Source organism: Rana temporaria, chromosome 3, assembly GCF_905171775.1.
Source record: "Rana temporaria chromosome 3, aRanTem1.1, whole genome shotgun sequence".
NCBI classification, from domain to species: domain Eukaryota; kingdom Metazoa; phylum Chordata; class Amphibia; order Anura; family Ranidae; genus Rana; species Rana temporaria.
This window is the reverse complement of record NC_053491.1, coordinates 223,722,931-223,745,609: the sequence shown is the minus strand read 5'-3', so window position 1 is coordinate 223,745,609 and position 22,679 is coordinate 223,722,931. Positions and strand designations below refer to the sequence as shown.

The 22,679-nt window shown below is 42.7% G+C and overlaps 1 protein-coding gene across 1 annotated transcript in view; it reads right to left on the bottom strand.

Annotated features, from left to right (window-relative positions):
* Window positions 1–788: 788 nt before the first annotated feature.
* The window catches only part of DEPDC4 (DEP domain containing 4), a 32,603-nt gene continuing 10,712 nt past the window's right edge, over window positions 789–22,679 (bottom strand). The window contains exons 3-9 of the mRNA XM_040344331.1: window positions 18,422–18,570; window positions 14,813–14,990; window positions 10,276–10,496; window positions 7,968–8,110; window positions 4,865–4,990; window positions 3,289–3,367; window positions 789–1,453 (exon numbers count right to left, since the gene is read on the bottom strand). Coding sequence (XP_040200265.1) covers window positions 1,260–1,453; window positions 3,289–3,367; window positions 4,865–4,990; window positions 7,968–8,110; window positions 10,276–10,496; window positions 14,813–14,990; window positions 18,422–18,570 — 1,090 coding nt within the window. The 3' untranslated portion in view covers window positions 789–1,259. The remainder of the gene's footprint in view (window positions 1,454–3,288; window positions 3,368–4,864; window positions 4,991–7,967; window positions 8,111–10,275; window positions 10,497–14,812; window positions 14,991–18,421; window positions 18,571–22,679) is intronic.

Sequence of the window (22,679 nt, the reverse complement as noted above, 5' to 3'; positions counted from 1 at the left end):
AAATTCTTTTGATTAGTACTCACCTCTCCGCCGGCTTCTGGGCCTTGCCGTGTCTATCTGAAGGGCTCCTTTGCTGTGCCTTCATGTCTGCATGCCGACGGGACCTTACTATCCCTGTATCAACCTGGGATTCTACAACCATCCACTGGGAGTTGTGATAGTTCCCTTCATGGGACATCTACATGCTGACGGACTGATGTTAACCTCTCCTCATCTGGATTCAACAGTGGTATCGTTGTACACATTATTATACCAGTATCATACTTAGCTACATGTTTTTATGACTGCGTTTGCTACCGTTTGGTATTACTCACACCATTTTTACAGTTTATGTAGCTACATCCATTTTATCTCCAGTGCAATATTTATTTGGTTACCTACTTGAAGACTAGAAAAGTTTTAAAGCTATTCCCATCGAGCGTGTGTTTTTTGTATCCTGCTATCCATTTTTCCAGTGGTTGGTAGCTGCACTGGGAATCAGCCTGCAAGGAGATCAGCTAAAAGTAGTTGGATCTGTATGTGCGTTATAATTAATCAAAATTAGTCGATTAATAAAACAATCGAACAGAAACATTTTGATCAGTAACAGCCCTAATTTATTTACTTATTTATTTTTACACTTGCCTGCCTCGTGCAAAACCACTGCACAGAGCAGGAAAGTGTATAAAAAAAAAAAAAATAATATATATATATATAAATATATATATATATAAATATATATATAAATATATATATATATATATATATATATATATATATATAATTTTTTATCTTTAAAAACAACCAAGGCTTTAGTATCACTTTAAATTGAAGGCATAGTTCCCTTGCAAAGTGAACTTATTTGCTTGTAGTAAATAGAGCACAATATATTCAGTGCAGCATAACTTTCTATAGAACGCATTTGTACAAGTTTATTTTCAACAATTACTATACTGCTGCACCGGATGCCAATAAGCATGCAGAGATCACAAGCCATGTGTTAGTATCTAGCATTCATGCATACTTAGACAACACCAGCATTGTAAAAATCAATCCCCTAAGAAACTCAATAAGCCCTCACAGATTAGTATTTGCCAAATTAGAACCAGGGAAAACCATCCCAAAAACACTGCAATAAATTATATATCCCCTATATTAAATTTGTGCAAAAAGCAGATCATGGAAAGTAGCAGAAGGAATTTCTGCATCTTTCCTTAAAAGGCGAACATAACATCTTACAATTAACAAAAAGTGCATAAAAATTCACCACTGTAATTGGATCATGTTGGGACTGGGCCACTGAAAGCAGAAGGATGATACTTCTGGAATTCTTTCATCATTTTCTTTTTCTTCTTATCTGGAATAGAACAATTCCTGTCCACCGCTGCCTTTAACTGCTGGATTTCCCTTATGGTGTATGAAAACCTCTCCCTTTCATATTCTTCAGGCGTTAAACGCTGACAAAACGTGAAGCCTGTCACAGGGCAATATAAACACATGAAGTGACAAAATTCTGTCATTTTTGCAAGAAAAAGAAAAACCCACTGTGTACACACACACACACACCCCCCCCTTTATTCTTAACATGCAAAACCCCTGTATTTCAAGATGTTTAAGTGGAACAGGCAAATGCAGTTAAGATACAAAAACACGTTAATGGCTTTATCTGCCAAAATATTTGTAGTTTTCTACAATAGTTTGACATGTGGAGGAACAGCAGAGCCTGGGAACCACTGTGGTGGTGGGAGGTGGGGTGACTTTTCACAACCGCCCAGTTGCAGCTATTTTGTAATAACCACTTGCTGAAAGGGCACACACACACACACACACACACACACACACACACACACACACACACACACACACACACACACACACCCGTAAGTGGTTAATAATAATAATAAAAAGTTTCTCTGCATTAAAAGGGTTGTAAAGGTTTGTTTTTTATTTTCTAAATAGGTTCCTTTAACCACTTAAGCCCCGGACCTTTAGGCAGCTAAATGCCCAGGCCAGATTTTGCGATTCGGCACTGCGTCGCTTTAACAGACAATTGCATGGTCGTGCGACGTGGCTCCCAAACAAAATTGGCGTCCTTTTTTCCCCACAAATAGAGCTTTCTTTTTTGTAGTATTTGATCACCTCTGCGTTTTTTATTTTTTGCGCTATAAACAAAAATAGAGCAACAATTTTGAAAAAAATTCAATATTTTTTACTTTTTGCTGTAATAAATATCCCCCAAAAACATATATAAAACATTTTTTTCCTCAGTTTAGGCCGATATGTATTCTTCTACCTATTTTTGGTAAAAAAAAAAAAAAAATCGCAATAAGCGTTTATCGATTGGTTTGCGCAAAATTTATAGCGTTTACAAAATAGGGGATACTTTTATTGCATTTTTATAAATTATTATTTTTTTTTACTACTAATGGCGGCGATCAGCGATTTTTTTCGTGACTGCGACATTATGGCGGACACTTCGGACAATTTTGACACATTTTTGGGACCATTGACATTTTCACAGCAAAAAATGCATTTAAATTGCATTCTTTATTGTGAAAATGACAGTTGCAGTTTGGGAGTTAACCACAGGTGGCACTGTAGGAGTTAGGGTGCACCTAGTGTGTGTTTACAACAGTAGGGGGGTGTGGCTGTAGGACTGACATCACCGATTGCGTCTCCCCTATAAAGGGGATGACACGATCGATGCGCCGCCACAGTGAAGCACGGGGAAGCCGTGTTTACATATGGCTCTCCCCGTTCTTCAGCTCCGGGGAGCGATTGCGACGGAGCGGCTATAAATGAATAGCTGCGTCGTCGTCCCGGATCGCTCCCCGAGGGAATCCGCCCGCGGCACGCAGTGGGGGTCCCGATCGGACCCCCGACCCGCGCAAAGGCAAGGACGTATATATACGTCCATCTGCCTGTCCGTGCCATTTTGCGGACGTAAATAGTCGTGCGGCGGGCGTTAAGTGGTTAAGCTAGTGCATTGTTGGTCCACTTACCTTTTCCTTCAATTTCCCTTCTAAAATGTTTTTTTCTTTGTCTGAATTCTCACTTCCTGTTCCTCCTCAGTAAGCTGTTCTGGCTGACTAACCCCCAGCCAGATGATGGGGGCAAGCTTACTGAGGAGAAACAGGAAGTGAGAAATTCAGACAAAGAAAAAAACATTCAGAAGGGAAATGGAAGGAAAAAGGTAAGTGAACCAACAACGCACTAGCTTAAAGGAACCTGTTTAGAAAAAAAAAAAAAAAACCTTTACAACCCCTTTAAAGTGTTCATAGACTGAATATACTGACAAAGTTGACATACCTGCATGGTCATCTGGATCCAATCCATTCTGTAGACTTCTTAATTTTGTGCTTACAAGATCCAACAACTCCATGGGAGTCTACAAAATGAAGCATTTAACTTTTATACCGATTTAAAGTACATTTAAAATTATCACTACTTTGACGCAAATTAAAGTTTCATAAGAAGCATATGGCGCAAAGGTAATGTATTTTTGAATTTCCTGCAAAATTCTTTACCTGGAGTATACAGTATCTCAAAAAAATGAGTACACCCCTCGCAGGAGAAAAGGCATATATTAGCCAGGACTGCTCCCACCAGGTCGCCACTGCAAAGGTCCTTGAATCCCAGATCATGGCCACAAACCTGTCCACCTTGCTAAAGCAAGATGCCAACAGATCCGCATCTGGCATCCCCAAACGGTGACAGATGTCTCCTGCATTCAGGTGGCGAATAGTCCATCACACAATCATTAACTCTGGGACTATGGACTGCAGACAAGGTTGGAAATGTACCCTTTGGCGCTGCCCTGAAAGTTTTTGTAAGCCACAGCTGTGGCATTGTCTGACTGAGCTTTCGTCAATCCTCCCTGAAGCTGCCCAGTCCATCATATCGGATAAAGGCAAACAACCCTTACCTCGAGAAAGTTGATAAAAGTCTGGACTAACTCAATGGCTTCATCTCTTGGACCATTTCTGTCCCTAGGACTCCCTCCCCACCGCAACAAGCTAACATCCATTGTGAGGACAGTCCAGGTTTACTGTAAAAAGGACTTTCCTAATTCTAAATCAAAGGTATGGTCAGCCACCAAGTCAGTAATATCCCAATCTTGGTCATCCGTCACAAAAGGGCACTAGCAAAAAAACAAAGGATTTCTGTGAGCAAGAGATTACATGGGCTATCCAACAGCTTTGTTTGCCAGTGTCCTCATCTGAAGGTGGCAGCATATAAGCCACGGTCTTAAACAACAGAAGCCTGTGTCCTATACAATTAAGAAAAGGCAATTAGATACTGGATACATGCATACATTAGTAACTACAATTAAAAAGTACCTAAAGTGGTTCTCAATGTTTTTTTACCTTCAGAGCAGCCACTCAAGGAGCAAGCCTGCTTGGGTGCCCACATAGCAAGCCGCTTTCTCTGGGGGCACTCAGAAAAAGGGAGGGGCCAGGAGTGCCAGCCGGGGGCCCCCGAGAAGCTGTGGATCAGGGCTGCTCTGTGCAAAACCACTGTACAGAGCAGGGAAGTATAACAGGTTTGTTTGTTTTTAAAACAAACTGCCTTTAATTTTGCTTTAACTACAAGCAAATCATCTTTCATAAATATCAGAATAGTAGAATGTTGTTAAAACAGGTCTTACTTTCATCACAAATTCCAAAAATAAGGACTTCTCATTTCAAGATACTTTGCAGAGCCATGCAAATGTATTTGTTTCACCTGGACAAGCTGTGCATTTAAGACGGCTGGTTTAAACAGATACAGCCTATGGCTGAGGTTTTATTTACTACATTTTGTTTTATTTAATGCAAATTTCCGCTGACAACAGTAGTAAAGAATATCGCATTCCAAATCGATTCCACAGAACATAGGCACTTACCTTAAAGAGTTCGCTGAATTTTTCGATTAAAAACACAGAAAATTCTTCACTTTGTGCTTTTGATACCACAGTGTTCTGTGCAATCACTTTAGTAAAGGTTTTCATCACTATAACCTTGTTATCAAACTGAAAGGGGAGAAGAAAGTAAGAATTACTCAAATTGCTGTTTTTTTTTTACATAGAGTATATATATATATATATATATATATATATATATATATATATATATATATATATATATATATATACACACACACACACACACATACACACACACACACACTCTCTATCTGTTGTATGCTCTTTTTAAAAAAGAGTTTTTCTTTATCAACTATAACTCAAATGACTTATAAATATAGGGCTGTAAATGTTTTTCCAGATTATGAGCTGCAGCAGTACCTGTAATTAATGTTACAAAACTCTTCATAGCAACTGAGAGCCGCTTTATCCAGTCCAAAGAAAGCGGATGGTTTAGATCTGATCAAATTGCATTTTTATGCATTTACTACAACCCACAAAAGCAGAATGTTGTTTGTTTCAATTACAAGCTCAAAAGTTTTGTAGAAAATTATTAGTTTCCGAAAGCAAATGTCTGCACTCATTGGAACTCTATTAACCACTTGCCAACCAGGCTTTTTCTGGCACTTTTTGTTTACAAGTTTAAATTGGTATTTTTTGCTAGAAAATTACTTCTAACCCCCAAACATACTTTTTAGCAGAGACCCTAGGGAATAAAACAGCGATCGTAACAATTTTTATGTCACACGGTATTTGTGCAGCGTTTTGCAGACACAGTTAAAAAAAAAAAAATTTTTTTTTTTTACACTTTAAATAATTATAAAACAAAACAAAAACAAAAACAAAAACAAAAAAAAAAAACAGAATAATAGTTATCAAGTTATTTGTCTGATGTGGGATGTTAAGATGTTACACTGAGTAAATGGATACCCAACAGGTCACATTTTAAAATTGCGCACACTCGTGGAATGGCGACAGGTGATACTTTAAACGGTTACCTGTTTAGAGTTAGAGTGCTAGAATTATTGTTCTCCCTCTAATGTCCGTGGCGATACCTCACATGTGTAGTTTGAATACCGTTTACATATGCGTGCGCTACTTACACATGCGTTACATTCTGCGCGCGAGCACAGATAGATGGGGCGCTTTAAATGTATTTATTTTGAAAGCAAAAGATAGAAAAAAATAAAAAAATTGCAATTATTTTCATCCAGCCTGGACCAGAAGTGATGTCATTAAGTCGCCCCAGACCTCCAAGGCCATAGAGAGTCTATTAAAGAATCTCATCCCCCACCATTTAAAAATAATAAACAAATATGTAATACTTACCTGCTCTGTGCAGTGGTTTTGCATAGAGTAGCCCAGACCCTCCTCTTCTCGGGTCCCTTGCCCCTCTGCCGAGTGCCCCCACAGCAAGCGGCTTACTATGGGGGCACCTGAGCCGCTGCTTTGTGTGTCCATTAAGACACAGAGCAACGGTTTGGCCCCTCTCTCGTCATTGGCTCACTGACTGATTGACAGCAGCGGGAGCCAATGGCGCCCCGCTGCTGTCTCAGCAAATGAGAAGGGAGAGTCCCAGGCAGCGGAGACTCTCGTGCAACATCGCTGAATCGAGATGGTCTCAGGCAAGTATTAGGGGGACTGCTGCACAGTGAATGAATTAAGATTACAAAAAAAAAAAAACTTGGAGACTTTAAAAATCACTTTAACTCTTTAAAAACACCCATGGGAGCAGCCAGCCGCACCGTAGGATTGTTTCTCGGGCAAACCGGTGGAAGCGGTAAGTCCAAGAAACATCGGAGAGTGGCGGGAGGGGACAGTTAGATATAGTCAATCAAAAAAGGTAAGAACATGTTTTTTTGCTTTAAAAATATGTAAACCAGGACTCGACAAAATCCGGGTGCCCGGTCGCAATTGCGCTAAGAAATTGTGGCTTTGCGGCCTTCTGCAGTCCTAAGCTTCCTTCCGTGATCTGGCACCATCTTGTGGTGGCCGTTGGCATGACAAGTAAAACAGCAGTTCCAATGTGCCATCTCCTTCCCTCCAATTAGAACCCCCAAACATTTTATTATTATTATTTTTTATTCTAACACCCTACAGAATAAAATGGCGGTTGTTGCAATACTCTGTTACTCCGTATTTGCGCAGCAGTCTTACAAAATACACTTAAAAATTACACCTTTTTTAATAAAAAAAATAAGACAACAGTAAAAAGTTAGCCCAATTTTTTTTTATATTGTGAAAGATAATGTTACGATGAGTAAATTGTTACCCAACATGTCACGCTTAAAAATTGCGTCCGCTCGTGGATTAGCGACAAACCTTTACCCTTTAAAATCTTCATAGGCGACGTTTAATAAATTCTACAGATTGAATGTTTTGAGTTACAGAGGAGGTCTAGGGCTAGAATTATTGCTCTCACTCTACCAATGGCGGCAATGCCTCACATGTGTGTTTTGAATACCGTTTACATATGCGGGCGCTACTCACGTATGCGTTTGCTTCTGCGCGCGAGCTTGGTGGGACGGGGGCGAGTTTTCTGGCTTTTAACTTTTTTAGCTGGCTCCTAGATTCCAAGCAAAATTTGTCAAACCCTGATGTAAACACTTCAATGTGTTGGCACAGGTGCACTTTAGCAGTATTGAATGTTCTAAGCAACGTGTCAAACAAGGCCCGTGGGCCGAATCTGGCCATCCAGGTCATTTCATGTGGCCCTCACACCTCTCCTGCAGCTACAGCACTCCCCACATCACCACCACCCCTTGTCTCAGCAGAGAGGAGGACGGGACTCCTTCAGATCCTGCTCCTCTGTGCAGCTTTAGCCCCCCCCCCCCCCCATGACTTCTGATGGCAGGGGGAGGCTCTTGGCATCTAATGTAAGTGGGAGTGGTTCTCTGGACATCTAGTCTTACAGATAAAACCGGCCTTTTGAGGGCGATCGTAAGGTGGCTTAGAACTCCTGTTCTAAGCCATCAATAAAATGACATGTTTATGAATACAAAATGTCCCGATTAGATCAGCAAGCATGTTTTCAACCGCAGCCACGAATTTCAAGTCATCAGCAACCCAAATTTGTTTTACATACCTGCTTCTGCAACCTATAAGCATCAGATTCAGAGGCAGTTGTCATGAATGTTATTAATCTGCGGAGCTCTTCTCTGGCTTGTGGCATTAGCAGCCTTAGATAAAGTTGGATGGCTTCCAAAGCTTGGTTTCTTTTTCCTTGTTCTAGAAAAAACATATCAAGTCTTATTACCTGATCTATTGGGATAGTCGGTTAGGGTACAGCTTTGTCCTGAGATGGTCTTTAATAATCTACATCAATCCTGGGGCATTTTACTGAAAGATATAACTTCCTGTGGGAATCTATCAAACAGGTACTGTGTAAATAAAATTAAGGGTTTAGAAGCTCCACTTACACACTCCTACCTTAAACCCTAGTGATTCTATTATACCATAAAAATCCCTGGAAAGCACCTGAAACTTTGCTCAACAATAATCCCATCCCAGGGTTAATATACCGTATTTATCGGCGTATCGGCGTTTAGGGCAAAATCGTGGGTGCGCGATATACGCCGATACCCGCGCTGAGTTTGAACTACTGCGCCGGCATATACCGAGCGCAGTACACTCGTGTATAGTCGGGCAGGCTCGGCTCCTCTCGCAGTCACGTCCTGGACGTACAGGACGTGACCGCAAGAGGAGCCGAGCCTGCCTGACTATACACAAGTGTACTGCGCTCGGTATATGCCGGCGCAGTAGTTCAAACTCAGCGCGGGGATCGAGTGGGGAGGACACCGCAGAAGGACGCCGGACCCGACGAGGACACCACCGAAGCCGCAGACGGACCCGACGAGGCGGACCGATGGACGCCGCGCAAGACACCAAAACTGTAAGTACTAAAATCTTTTTTTACAGGAATGCGGGTTCACTTTAGGGGTGCGCGCTATACGCCGGAGCGCGCAATACCCCGATAAATACTGTACTTTATTTTATATTTATATCATACTAATAAGAAATCATATATCATCACTTCACATATCCAAATAACAACCCCATACATAAAAAAAGGTTTTGTTTGCGTTTGATATAGATAATCGGTTTCTCTCAAACCTCTATCAACTCTGCATAGGTTTCTGGATCCCTTAAATTTAAACCAGCCATCCCACATTTCTTAAAATGTTTCCATCCTAGCTTCACATGCATGATAAAGTTCTTCCACATGACAGACATATTCTACCCTCTTGAGCCAGTCTTTAATTGCAATTCAAAGGCTCTCTTCACTATTGAGGCCAATGAGCAACAGCCTTTCCATGGGAATGAACAGATTCTTTTGCACAAAAAACAAGTGCCCAGCTGGAACATTTCCTTTTGAGATGTTGTGCTGCTTCGAGGCTGAACAGCAGAAATCTATATGGATCATGGACAAGAACTTAAAAGAAAAAAAAAGAAAGAAAAAAATCTTAATGCTGGAGTTCCACACAGATGCAAAATTAAAAGGGAAACTAAACCCACTAATGCACTGAAATTCCAGTTTTGGGTAGATGGGGCCTTTTATGAAATAAAGTTCAAAAGGATAAATTTACCTTTTAAAAAAAAAAAAAAAAAAAAAAATCTTAATAATGCTTTTTTTTTTTGCAAAAAACGCATTTACTGTTTGTTTTTTTTGCGTTAGGAGCCTGAAAAGCATTGTACTAGCGATCAGATTACTGATGCCATGCAGGTCTCCTATAGACTGTCAGTGTAAGGCGTCATCAAGGTAGGCAGTTTTACACAGAATCAATTAACTATCACAGCGCCCTGGTGGTTCATTGAGAACTACAAGCCGCAAAGGCCGTTGTATTTGTAGTTCATTGATTCACAGGGATCTGTAAATCAATGATGGGGCCATGTGGGCGGAGCCCCGCATGGCCACGGCCTCTGAATTGTGGCAGAGTAAAGGGGAGAAGATCCCTGGCTCGCTACCATAAGGGGATGGGAGTCTGGTGCTGAATATTTTACAGGTTACACCCTAAGCCCCCGTTCACACCTAGGCATATATACGCCTGTAGTGCGACGCCGCTGCAGCCCCGAGACGCTGGAGGGATGATTTAACATGCACCTCTATGGAGATGGTTCACATCTCCACGCCGAACGCCTGCCGCCTGAAAACAAGTCCCGGACCTTTTTTTCAGGCGGCGTTCGGCATAGGAGATGTAAACCATCTCCATAGAGGTCCAGGATCCAGGCTGCAATTTGTCGCCGCAATTCGCGGGACAAAACGCCGCGATTTTGTACGCCAAGGTGTGAATGCAGCCTAAATGTGGGTATACCATGTTCAGAAAGGTGAACTTATCCTACCCATCTGGAAGGTTTTCTTCACTAAAATCAAAGTCTAAGCCAATAGTTCTCACCCATGAGTTCAACAACTCCAGGCAGAATCGTAACCATTTGCCCTTCGATAAACGGGTCTCTCTCTTGTGAGTAATATTTTGCAACAACATCAAACAGCATCTTCTTATAAAGATCCAAATTGTCCTCAGAACGCTGTGGTAGTTGTTGACTTAGCATCACAATTTGCTCATCTGGAAAATACTCCAAGCAGTCCACTGCTGCAGCAAGCCATTTATCCAACCTGAAAAACACACCAAGTACAATAAAACAACAAACACACATTCTCCAACGGATACAGATCATCCAGTATTGTTTAAACCTCTGACAGACTAGATGTTGTAGACCAGTGAATAAATACATTTTAAAATTCATATTCAATAACACAAGGCCTGTTACCAAGCTGCAGAGCTTGTAAATAAAATGACGAGGCCGCTCATCAGCAACCTTGCAGTCCATTCATGTGCCTGTTATGGTAGCGAGGTGAGAGTTCTGGGAGACTGGTGGAGGACACACACTATGGTTCAATACTGCAATTAAGGAAACATCCTCATCAAGATTGTTGATACATTGGAAGATTGATCCTGTTTGCTCCCATTACTCACTATATGGGATGATCTAGAACAGTGTTTCTCAACTCCAGTCCTCAAGGCGCCCCAACAGGTCATGTTTTCAGGCTTTCCATTATTTTGCACAGGGGATTTAATCAGTTTCACTGCCTTAGTAATTACCACAGCCATTTCATCTGAGGGAAATCCTGAAAACATGACCTGTTGGTGCGCCTTGAGGACTGGAGTTGAGAAACACTGATCTAGAACTTTTTCCCATTTATTCATTTCATTGTTGTATTGAACAATCATTTAAGTGCATTTTTGTCACTTTGCACTTTTTGCGATTTTGCACATTGGTACTATTTATTGATCACTTATTGATGCTGTATTTATTTGTGGATCATCAAGTGTTTGCACATTTGCACAATTTATGATTCCATTGCAATTTAATGCACAGCACTGTTACTTTTTTTTTTTACAGTTTGCACGTTTTTGTATTTTCTTTAGCGCTAGACCACCTTCATACAGTTATCCATTTTTGTGTACAGTGAACACCATTAGATTTAGCAGCTTTTTTGCTCTAGCTTCTTCTTATTCACATTTACTCACTAGTAGCGCGAAAGACACTATATTTGCATGTGTATTTGATCTCACCCGACGGAGCTGAGGGAGACTACGATGTGACTTTATTTAACTTTAGTCATAGCTGCACAGTTTATTTTTTTTCTACAGACGCCCCTAATCTGCATAGGCAGTAGCTTGGTAAAAGTGAACTAACCCTTTAATCATATTGTTCTTAAAAAAAAAAAAAGAAAAAAAAGGAGGGGGGAGACCTTAAAGCGGGAGTTCACCCTAAACATTTTTTTTAACCTTAGATGGATGCTCATTTTGTCTAGGGGAATCGGCTAGTTTTTTTTTAATCGAAGCTGTACTTACCGTTTTAGAGAGCGATCTTCTCCGCCGCTTCCGGGTATGGTCTTCATGACTGGGCGTTCCTATTTTGATTGACAGTCTTCCGACGGTCGCATCCATCGCGTCACGAGTAGCCGAAAGAAGCCGAACGTCGGTGCGGCTCTATACGGCACCTGCGCAATGACGTTTGGCTACTTTCGGAAAATCGTAACGCGATGGATGCGACCGTCGGAAGCCCGTCAATCAAAATAGGAACGCCCAGTCCCGCAGCCCATACCCGGAAGCGGCGGAGAAGATCGCTCTCTACAACGGTAAGTACAGCTTCGATTTAAAAAAAAAAAAAAACGATTCCCCTAGACAAAATGAGTATCCATCTAAGGTTAAACAATTAACATTTGTGGGTGAACCTCCACTTTAAGGCAGAACTATGCCCAAAAGGGGAAGTTCTGCTTGTTTGCATCCCACCAGTCACATTTGGCACTTTTTTTTTTGGTGGGTGGGGAGACAGGTAGTACCCTCAGTTAGATTGCGACGCAGCGATCTGAGATGGAAGACTACAGACCATTTACATAGCGAAGCCCGACTTGTGCACTCATAGTAGGAACCAGACTGTTAAGCTGTCAATGCTTCACTGCCAGTTTCCCTTATTTAGGATGTCAGCGTCTGCACCTGAAGCAGATTGAAGAATCGGCTCGGATGAGGACATCGCTGAATCCCTGGACAGGTAAGTGTCCTTATAATAAAGTCAGCAGCTGCAGTATTTGTAACTGACGACTTTAAATTTTTGTTTGGCGGGAGCCTGGAGCTCCTCTTTAGAAGTAGAATTTCATCTTCAACCTAACTAGCATTAAAAATTCTGCCTGCCTTCTCCTACCACCTATGCTGACCAACCTGTATATATTTAAAGAAAACATGTGATGGGAAAGCCCACTTTGGTCTGGTGATGTGATCCAGCTCCCCTGTGTCAGCCAGCCATGGCTACAGGTGAGGAGGAAGTGCCAACAAAGGATGAGCCAAGGGAGCCCATCACTGCCCCAGGCTTTTCCATCCATTGTCGAGCGCTCTTTGCTCTACGACCGGAACACAGGATCACGTGACCAGCCGGAACAGGCTGAAAATAGGCAAGTATATATCTTTTTTTACACTGGTTAGTCAGCACAGGCATTGGGAAGGGGGAAAGGGGAATTTTTAAGAATAGTTTGGTTTAAGCTGGAATTCTCCTTTAACGTGATTGTAAAGGAATTTTTTTTCTTCATAATAAGCATCCTTTACCTGCAGACATTCCTCTTTTCACTTCCTCATTGTTCGTTTTTGCTCAGAAGTTGCTCTATTTCTTCTCTGTTCTGTTCACTTCCTGCTTGTCTGATTTTACTGACCACCGTGAAGGGAGGCTTTACTGCGGTGGTGAGTAACGTGTTCACCCCCTCCTGTGAACTACATCTGTGCGGCAGGACGCTCTCTACGTGTTAGAGACTTCAAGGAGGTGTGAATTACTGGGCGTGCCGCAATGCATATGGGGAAATGTAGTTCTTACATGAACGAGCGATGCAAACCAGGAAGTGAATGAGAGAACTAAAATGCCGGAGGTGATATATTTCACAGTAATGTTCAGCAATTGACTACCGGGGCCATGTCTGGTTCATTGTCATAAGGATTTCTAGTTAGTTTGCTAAATAATGTAGGCATAACTAGGGGAACTTGCTGGACCCGTTTCCTACATCTAAAAATCAAGACAAGTTGTTACTACAGTTCTTTAGAAGATGAAACAAATTTTTATGGGTTATATATTCCTGTTTATTATTTATCCACGCTTTATCATTTATTTTAATTTATATCTCTAGTCCTCCTTTGGGTCGATTTGTGTATCTATTTCACAATAATTAAGCATCATAGCAAAAACAGGCTTATTTAAAACTGATCTCCAGGTTTCATTTAACGTTAAACAGTTTGTTTGGACCAAGTTGGCCTAAAATAACTATTTACCTCACTAACACAGGGCTCCACAAACCCCGGGCGCCAGGTCGCAATTGCGACTAGAATTAGCCGCCTGGGGCGGCACAGCTGGGGTACCCAGTCTCCATGCGCACCCCCTCGCGATCGCGTCGGGCCGCGCCGGCAATTGAGGTCGTGGCTTTGCAGCCTTCTGGAATCTGGTGCCCTCTTGTGGTGGCCGTTGGTCTGACAAGACAACCAGCAATGCGAATGGAGCTTACCAGCCTGTTTCCATCTCCTTCCCTTTACTTAGAAGTTAGAATAAAAAATATATATGTTTGGGGGTTCTAACACCCTAGAGAATAAAATGGCAGTCGTTGCAATACTTTGTCACACCGTATTTGCGCAGCGGTCTTACAAGTACACTTTTTTTGGAAAAAATACACTTTTTTTTTTTAATAAAAAAACGTAAAGTTAGCCCCATTTTATATTGTGAAAAAAAAAAGTAACGCTTCAAAATTGCGTCCGCTCATGGAATGGCGACAAAACTTTTACCCTTTAAAATCTCCATAGGCGATGTTTAAAAAAAATTCTACAGGTTGCACGTTTTGAGTTACAGAGGAGGTCTAGAACTAGAATTATTGCTCTACCAATCGCAGCGATACCTCACTTGTGTGGTTTGAACACCGCTTTCATATGTGGGCGCTACTCACGTATGCGTTCGCTTCTGCACACGAGCTCGGCGGGATGGGGCATGTTCCTAACTTTTTTAGCTGGCTCCTAGATTCCAAGCAAAATTTGTCAAGCCCTGCACTAACAGTTGCAGCATCTGGGAGTGCTATAGAAACTGTATATATAGCCTCAGCGCATGCAGTGCTGTGTTCTGACAGTGGGACAAGAACTTTCCATAACAAACAGACCCACCTAAAAAATAACGGAGTTGAGCTTAGGGCTGTTCAGCCATTCAGAGGAAGGTTTGTATTCTAGAATCCTCCGATAGGTTGAGATGAAGAGGTGGGCCGATGTCACAAACTCCACCTTAGCCAATTAGAGAAAGCTTTGTACTCACAGAAGCAGTGACACTCACTATACAGGGACACTGGTAAACCACATCACTGACTTCTCCCCAGTTACAAAATGTACAGTATATAAAAACAGTACTTACTTTGGAAGTTGTAGTGTCTGCATGATTTCTCGGTCTAAGAAAGTATTTGAAACAATATAATCTGTGAAATGCTTCTTGTCCGCTTTTGCTGGGGAATCCAAGATGTCTTCCAAAATGGGTATGTCTACAAGCTGTAAAAGTCGTACCATAACCTGCTGTTTCCACACATTTTCAGTATCTTGGTATAAAACAAAAAACAGACTGTTAGCAATAAGCAAGGAACGACATGGAAAAAAAATAATTTTTTTTTTAAAATAGAATAAAAGTGAAGTTTAGTTAAAGCTAAATTTTGCATTTCCTAGTCCCAACCATTAACAGGCTAATGACATTTTTAAATAAAGCCATTCCATTTGCAGACCTTATTTTAGGTTGGATTCACATCTAGGCATTTTTTGTGCTTTTTGCAGATTAGCACTACAGTCCATTTAACATGGTTTCCTATGGAACACGTTCTGTAGCAAAAAGCACTAAAAATGCATAGATGTGAATCCAGCCTTATGCCCTATACACATGATCCGAAAAGCATAGGAAAATTACGCTTTCAAACCGATTGTATGATAAATCAGATCATTAGTACAGAACTTTTGAGAGCCGATCATGACAGTTCATCCGATATTATTCTATCGGACATGCACAAAATTTGCCAGATCGTACGATTTTCGTTTAATCAGTACAGCCGTTGTTCGAAAATGCAATACTAATGCATTACAACACATGACATCACTTCCAAATTTTTATTTGGTCGTAGGAAAATCGGATTTGACGTGCGATTAGCATGCAAAAAAAAAAAAAAAAAACGACGATGATCATTTATCCGATAATCTCATTGTGTGTACGGGGCTTTAGACTTATCTCTACCTCTATGAGATCTAGGCAGATAAAAGGCTGGCAGGGTGCTATACGTAGCTTTCTGAAAACATCACAGCATCCCACCGTAGTATTCTTTTCCAGAGCTCTCACCCTTATGCAAGCAGTTAAAGGCATTTTGATAATTGCATAACCTCTCTATGGGCAATGTCATTCTGAGGGAGTGTTCTTAGGCAGACTGCCCTAGATAATGCCCACATGTGTGATGCTAAACCTCCGTGACTGAAAGAACTATAATCCAATGAATGAAGGGGATTGGCCAGAGATGTTATAGGGTAATTTCACTTTTGAACCTCCGCTTGCTCAGCGGGGATCGCTCCGTTGATCCCCGCTGAGCCGGCGGATGACAGGGCGGTCCCCGCACACTGTGCAGGGACGGCTCTGTCTTTTCTCCGCTCTCCCCTATGGGGGGGGGGGGGTCAGATGAACACAGACCGTCTGTCCGTGTTCATCTGATAGACGGATGGAAAAGTAGGTTTTTCCTCCGTCACTTTGGCGGTTTGGAGCGGGTCGGATGTCAGCGGGCATGTCACTGCTGACATCCGCGGCTCCATAGAGGAGCACGGAGCGCCCGTTCAGGTCCGCCTAAAAAACTTGCAGGCGGACCTGAACGGGCCGCCCATGTGAAAGAGCCCTTACTCAATACACAATCAGATTGCATAGTGTATGGCCATCTTTATACAAGTACATAGAAGGGAGTGGACAGAAACACTCAGCTGTCAAGCCCCATTCACACATGTGTTTTTTTTGTATGTTTTTTAAGCAAGGGGGGTGTTTGAGCATTTTCACTCATCACACATAGGGCAGCCCATTCACCTGAATGGGCTACTCTATGCAATACAATCCCCCCAAAGAAGCTTCAGAACTTTTTTTTAGAGTGGAGCTTGGTGCAGCGTATTTCTGAAATGCAAGAAAAACGCACATATGTGAAATGGAGCCTTATTCTTGTGTTATCGCACCAATTTCACTTTCAGGCCCCAGTCACATCTAGCATAGTGGGAGCGCACATTGCGTCTCGTTTTTCCTGTGACACCCATAGGGCAGCCTATTGATTTCAATTGGCTGCACTACATGTGGTTAATGAGACATTGTCGTTTTTTGGGTTGTGCGTTGTGTTTTTTTTCTGTGCGTTTTACAGCATTTGCCCCTCATTTTTTTCACATGGCAAAATGTGTTTTCTTCTGTGTTTGGTGTGCCATTAACAATTAATGGCACTGAAAGCGCAACTAGTAATTTTAGGTGCATAAACATGGCCATACACTATACAATCCGATTGATTGCATTTCATTTAAAAAATGTGCACCCGGGAATGGGAGGGTGGATGCTAATGAGATCAGCTGGTCAACTCCTTCCTGTGTCATGACCTAAAGTCTGATCAGGAAGAACACATTACTAATTGAAACGTGGATTAGGACAAGAAAAAGTAAGTGACTGTAGATTTAATAATTTTGCAAAAAAAGTATGCATAGGGGAGCTGGAATTTAGGAAAAAAAAAAAAAAAACCCACACACAAATTTACACGGTTACACTCACGACTTTACATTGTAGTGTCATTTATTCAGTGTTGTCACATGAAAAGATATCAAATATTTACACAAATGTGAGGGGTGTACTCACTTTTGTGAGATACTGTAATATATATTTTTTTATTGTTTCTCTTTAATATACCGTATTTGCCGGTGTATAAGGCGACCAGGCGTATAAGACGACCCCCTAATTTTACACTTTTTTAAAGATTTTTTGCCTGTACTCACTGTATAAAACGACCCACTTCCGAGGTTTCCGACGCTTCATATTTCTTCTGGAGCCATATTCTTCTTCATTCTTGCTGGAGTTGGAGCCAATCATGGCGAGCAATGTATTCTATTAATGAATACAAAGCCTGCTTGGATTGGCAGAGGCTGTAACATCATCAGCCCACGCCTCTCTCACTCTAAGCCAGTGTTTCTCAATTTCAGTCCTCAGGCCCCCCCAACAGGTCAGGTTTTCAGGATTTCCATTATTTTGCACAGGTGATTTGATCAGTTTCACTGCCTTAGTAATCACCACAGCCTTTTCATCTGAGGGAAAACCTGACCTGTTGGGGGGGCCTGAGGACTGGAATTGAGAAACACTGCTCTAAGCCAATCCGAGCAGGCTACTGTATTGAGTCTGCTTGGATTGGCAGAGGTTGTTACTCCAATCCGAGCAGGCTCTGTATTCATTTGAATAAATCGCTCACCGGTATTGGCTAAGCGGTATATACTGTACGTAGCCGAAGCTACATACAGTATTACTGCTCATCCAGCAGGCATCCGAGCAGCTGACCCGGCGTATAAGACGACCCCTGCTTTTTGGCCAGTTTTTTAAAGTGTAAAAGGTAGTCTTATACGCCAGCAAATACAGTAAATTAAAGAATATGTAGTCTTCTATGGAGCCAGCAGGTGGAGCTAAAACATTGCATCACTGAGTTTTCATACATACGTTATCTACAGACTAACAGGTTATAACAACATATTCCCCTAGGTGTATCCCAGACATTGTCAACCACAGCAAGATATTTTTTATCCAACTTCATTGCTTTCAGCATACAGATTACCTGCACATCATATTTCTTCTTATACAGTAGTTCCTACGTAAACAGTCATTGGGGCAGGCTGCCAAAAGTACCTCCACTCCTATAGCGCTGTTAATTGAGTAAAGAACTGCTGTGAACTTCAGTTTTAGAACACAGTAGCTAACAAATACTGCCACGTGGCTTACCTTTTTGTGACAGGGCACTGGTTTGTTTACCGATTTCAGAGGTCATATGTGCATTAGGATGCTCACAAATGCAGTGAAGCAGTATATTTAGCTTCTCGTTTGCAGAGTCTAAGGCTAAAGGGTTACATATTGTTACAATACGGTCCGTCCTAACAAAAAGAAAAAAAAAAACCAGTTACTCACCGGTAGCTGTTTTTCTATGAGTCTTACAGGACGGCACCTTGAGAGTAGACTGGCTTCACCTGACAGGAAACACAATCAAAAAGAGGTTTAAAAACCCCGCCCCTCCCCGTGCACCTCAGTTCGTGATAAAGTAACCACCATAAGAGCACGGGAACCAGTATATGAAAATACAAACCATACAAAGTCATCAGGGTGGGAAATAGGCCTGCCGTCCTGTAAGACTCATAGAAAAACAGCTACCGGTGAGTAACTGGTATTTTCTCGAGTCGTCTTCCAGGACGGCACCTTGAGAGATAAGCAAGTAACCCTCAGGCCTACCTTAGGGCGGGACCACTGCCTGCAGGACTCTTCTGCCAAACGTCAAGTCTTGGGGTGACAGGAGTTCCACTCGGTAGTGTTTTAGAAAGGTGTTCTGGCTTGACCACGTTGCTGATCTACAGATTTGTTCCACTGAAACTCCTGCTCTCTCTGCCCAGGAGGTTGCTATAGATCTCGTGGAATGTGCCTTGACTTTAGGTACTGTTTTGCCAGCCTTACTGTATGCTACTGAAATTGCCTGTCTTATCCATCTAGATATGGAGGCTCTAGATGCTTGGCAACCCTTTTTCTGTCCTGAAAAGTTGATTAGCAAGTGTGATGAGCGTCTGAACTCGCTCACCCTTTCTAAATAAATTAACAAACAGCGTCTTACATCCAAACAATGAAAGGTTCGTTCTCTTTCATTCTGTGGGTTTGCGCAAAAAGAAGGAAGTATAATTTCTTGTGACCTATGGAACTTCGTTGCCACCTTAGGTAGGTACAGGGGATCCTGACTTAGGACTACCCTGTCCTCAAATAAACGAAAATAAGGCTCTTTGATTGAGAGCGCTTGCATGTCTCCTATTCTTTTGGCAGTGGTGATGGCCAAAAGAAAGGAGAATTTAAATACTAACAGCCTAACCGGAATGCTGTCTATCGGTTCAAACGGAGGTTTGGATAGCTGATCTAACACCAGGGAGAGGTCCCAAGGGGGAACTCTGGATATCTGTATAGGTGACAACCTATCCCTGGCCGTCAGGAACCTCTTAATAAGACGATCCAGAGCCAGCCTCTTGTCTAAAAAGTAGGACAAGGCGGCAACCTGTACTCTTAGGGTTCTCGTAGCTAGACCTAGATCTACCCCTTCCTGAAGGAACTCCAAGATAACTGATATTTCGGGTAGTGGAGCTTGTCTTGCCGCGCACCAGCGTGAAAACACTCCCCAGGTCTTGGCATAGATCTTCCTGGTAACTTCCTTACGACTCGCTAAGAGGGTATCTATTACCTTCTCTGAGCAACCCTTCCTTGCAGGTTCCACCTCTCAAGTACCAGGCCGTCAGACTGAAAAAGCCTGGCTCTGGATGAAAGATCAGCCCCTGCCGCAGAAGGTCCACCCGGACCGGGAGAGGGAGGGGAGGAAGGACTGACCACTGTTCCAACATTGGAAACCAAGATCTTTTGGGCCACCAGGGAGCGATCAGGATCAGCTTTCCCTTGTGAACGACTCAGTTTTTGCAATACCCTCGGGATCAGATTCAGGGGAGGGAAGGCATAGGCTAGGTAAAATGTCCAGGCCTGGGCCAACGCGTCCACACCTTCCGATCCCTGATCCCGGGAGAGGGAGAAGAACCTTTCTATCTTCTTGTTCCTCCTGTGAGCAAAGAGGTCTATTTCTGGGATGCCGAAATGATGACATACCCAATCGAAGACCTCCTGACTTAGTTCCCACTCTCCCTGGAGAATGGGTTGGCGGCTTAGAAAGTCCGCTTCTAGGTTTAGGACTCCCCTGATGTGAACTGCTGACAGGGAGCGGACCCTCTGTTCTGCCCAGCCTAGAATTTCTAGGGACAACCTTAGGAGCGAACGGGACCTGGTGCCTCCCTGATGGTTCAGGAACGCCACCGTGGTCGCGTTGTCGGAGAGAATTTGTATTTCCTGGTTCAGGATTCTCTCCTCGAACGCTTCCAAGGCTCTTCCGACCGCTGATAATTCTCGGAAGTTGGAAGACGACTCCCTTTGGTGTCGATCCCAGGAACCCTGGGCCTGTATGCCCGCCATGTGGGCTCCCCATCCCCAGGAGCTGGCATCCGTGGTTATCCTGAGGGGGTTTGACTGGTTCCACTGAAGGCCTCTTTCCAAGTTCCGAGGAATGAGCCACCACTCGAGTGTTCTTTACCGACTCTGGAATGGAGACCCTGGAGTCTAGGGATGTTTCCTTCCCGTCCCAGGAGGAGAGGAGGAAGGCCTGTAGTGGCCTGTAGTGGAGCTGGGCCCACGGAACTGCTGGGATGCATGAGGTCATAAGTCCCAACAACCTCATGATCTCCCTGAGTGAAATATCTGCTGTTCCCCTGACAGACCTGACCACTGAGATGAGTCTCTGGACCTTGTCTACTGGTAGGAGAAGCTTTTTCTCTAAGGAATCTATTAAGAATCCCAGATAGATCTTTCTCTGTTCTGGGAGGAGAGAAGATTTTTCTCTGTTTATAATCCATCCTAAGGATTCCAGTGTAGTCAGGACGGTGGTCAGGTCCGTGAGAAGAAGTGCTCGACTGGGATTGAACAGCAGCAGATCGTCGAGGTAGGGAACAAGGGAGATGCCCTTCAGATGTAGAAAGGCGACCACCTCTGCTAGCACCTTTGTGAAAACTCTTGGGCTGGAGGCAAGCCCAAAGGGGAGAGCGGTGAATTGTAGGGGTGTAACGGATCGTCACCGATCCGTGATCCGAACGGGCCACCCCGTTCGGATCGGCACACCCCGCGATCCGCGGAGCGCTCCGGAGCCTAGGCCTAGGAAAGTCCCCGGCTTCGGCCTAGCTCCGGAGCGGCGGCCAGTCTGCTTGCCAGAGCCCAGCGTGACACGCCTCCCCGGGGAGGCGTGTCACGCTGTGCACTGGGCTCTAGCAAGCTGAATGGGAATGTTAGCAGTGAAGCACTAGTGTGAGAGGAGGGGGGGGAAAGGGGGAAAAAAGAGCACAATAGCAATTCACAGGGGTGGATTAAAGAGGAAGCAGGTGAGGCTGTTTGGGACTTAAAGTACAATCTTGATGTTTTTACAGCAAAAAAAAAAAATATATATTATATATATATATATATATATATATATATATATATATAATTGCTGTAAAAACATCAAGATTGTACTTTAAGTCCCAAACAGCCTCACCTGCTTCCTCTTTAATCCACCCCTGTGAATTGCTATTGTGCTCTTTTTTCGGATCAGCAAAAAAAAAAAAAAAAAAAGGTTCCTTTTTTTAATTGGTCCAAAAAAAAAAAATATTATTTTATTATATATATATATATATATATATATATATATATATATATATATATATATATATATATATATATATATATATATATATATATATATATATATATATATATATATATATATATATTTTTTTTTTGGACCAATGAAAAAACGGACCCTTTTTTTTTTTTTTTGCTGATCCGAAAATGATCCGATCCGTGACTCCTGATCCGAGGATCGATCCGATCCGTGAGTTTTTTGATCCGTTGCACCCCTAGTGAATTGCCAGTGTTGGATCCCCTGAGGGGAAACAATGGCGAATCTCAGGAATCTTTGATGGTCCTGGTAAATGGGGACATGGAGGTAGGCGTTCTTCAGGTCTATGGTTATCATAAATACCCCTTCTAAAAGAAGTCCTTTGAGACTGTAAATGTTCTCCATGCGGAACCTCTTGTAGAGGAGATAAGTATTCAGGGGTTTTAAGTTTATGATTAGACGGAATTTTCCCGAGGGCTTTGGTACTACGAAGATGTGAGAGTACACCCCCTGACCCTGTTGGTCTACCGGAACTGGGACTATGACCCCCTGTTGTGCTAGGTCTGACACATTCCCTAGAAGGCTTGCCGCTTTGAGAGGATTTTGGGGTAAATGAGTGAGGAGGAAAATTGGTGGGGGAAGATGGCGGAATTCCAATCTGTAGCCTTCCTTCACTATCTGCAAAATATAAAGGACTCCGCGTTATGCTTTCCCAAGCTGGAAGAAATCGGGAGAGCCTTCCCCCGACTCTCGAGTCACTTGGAGTCT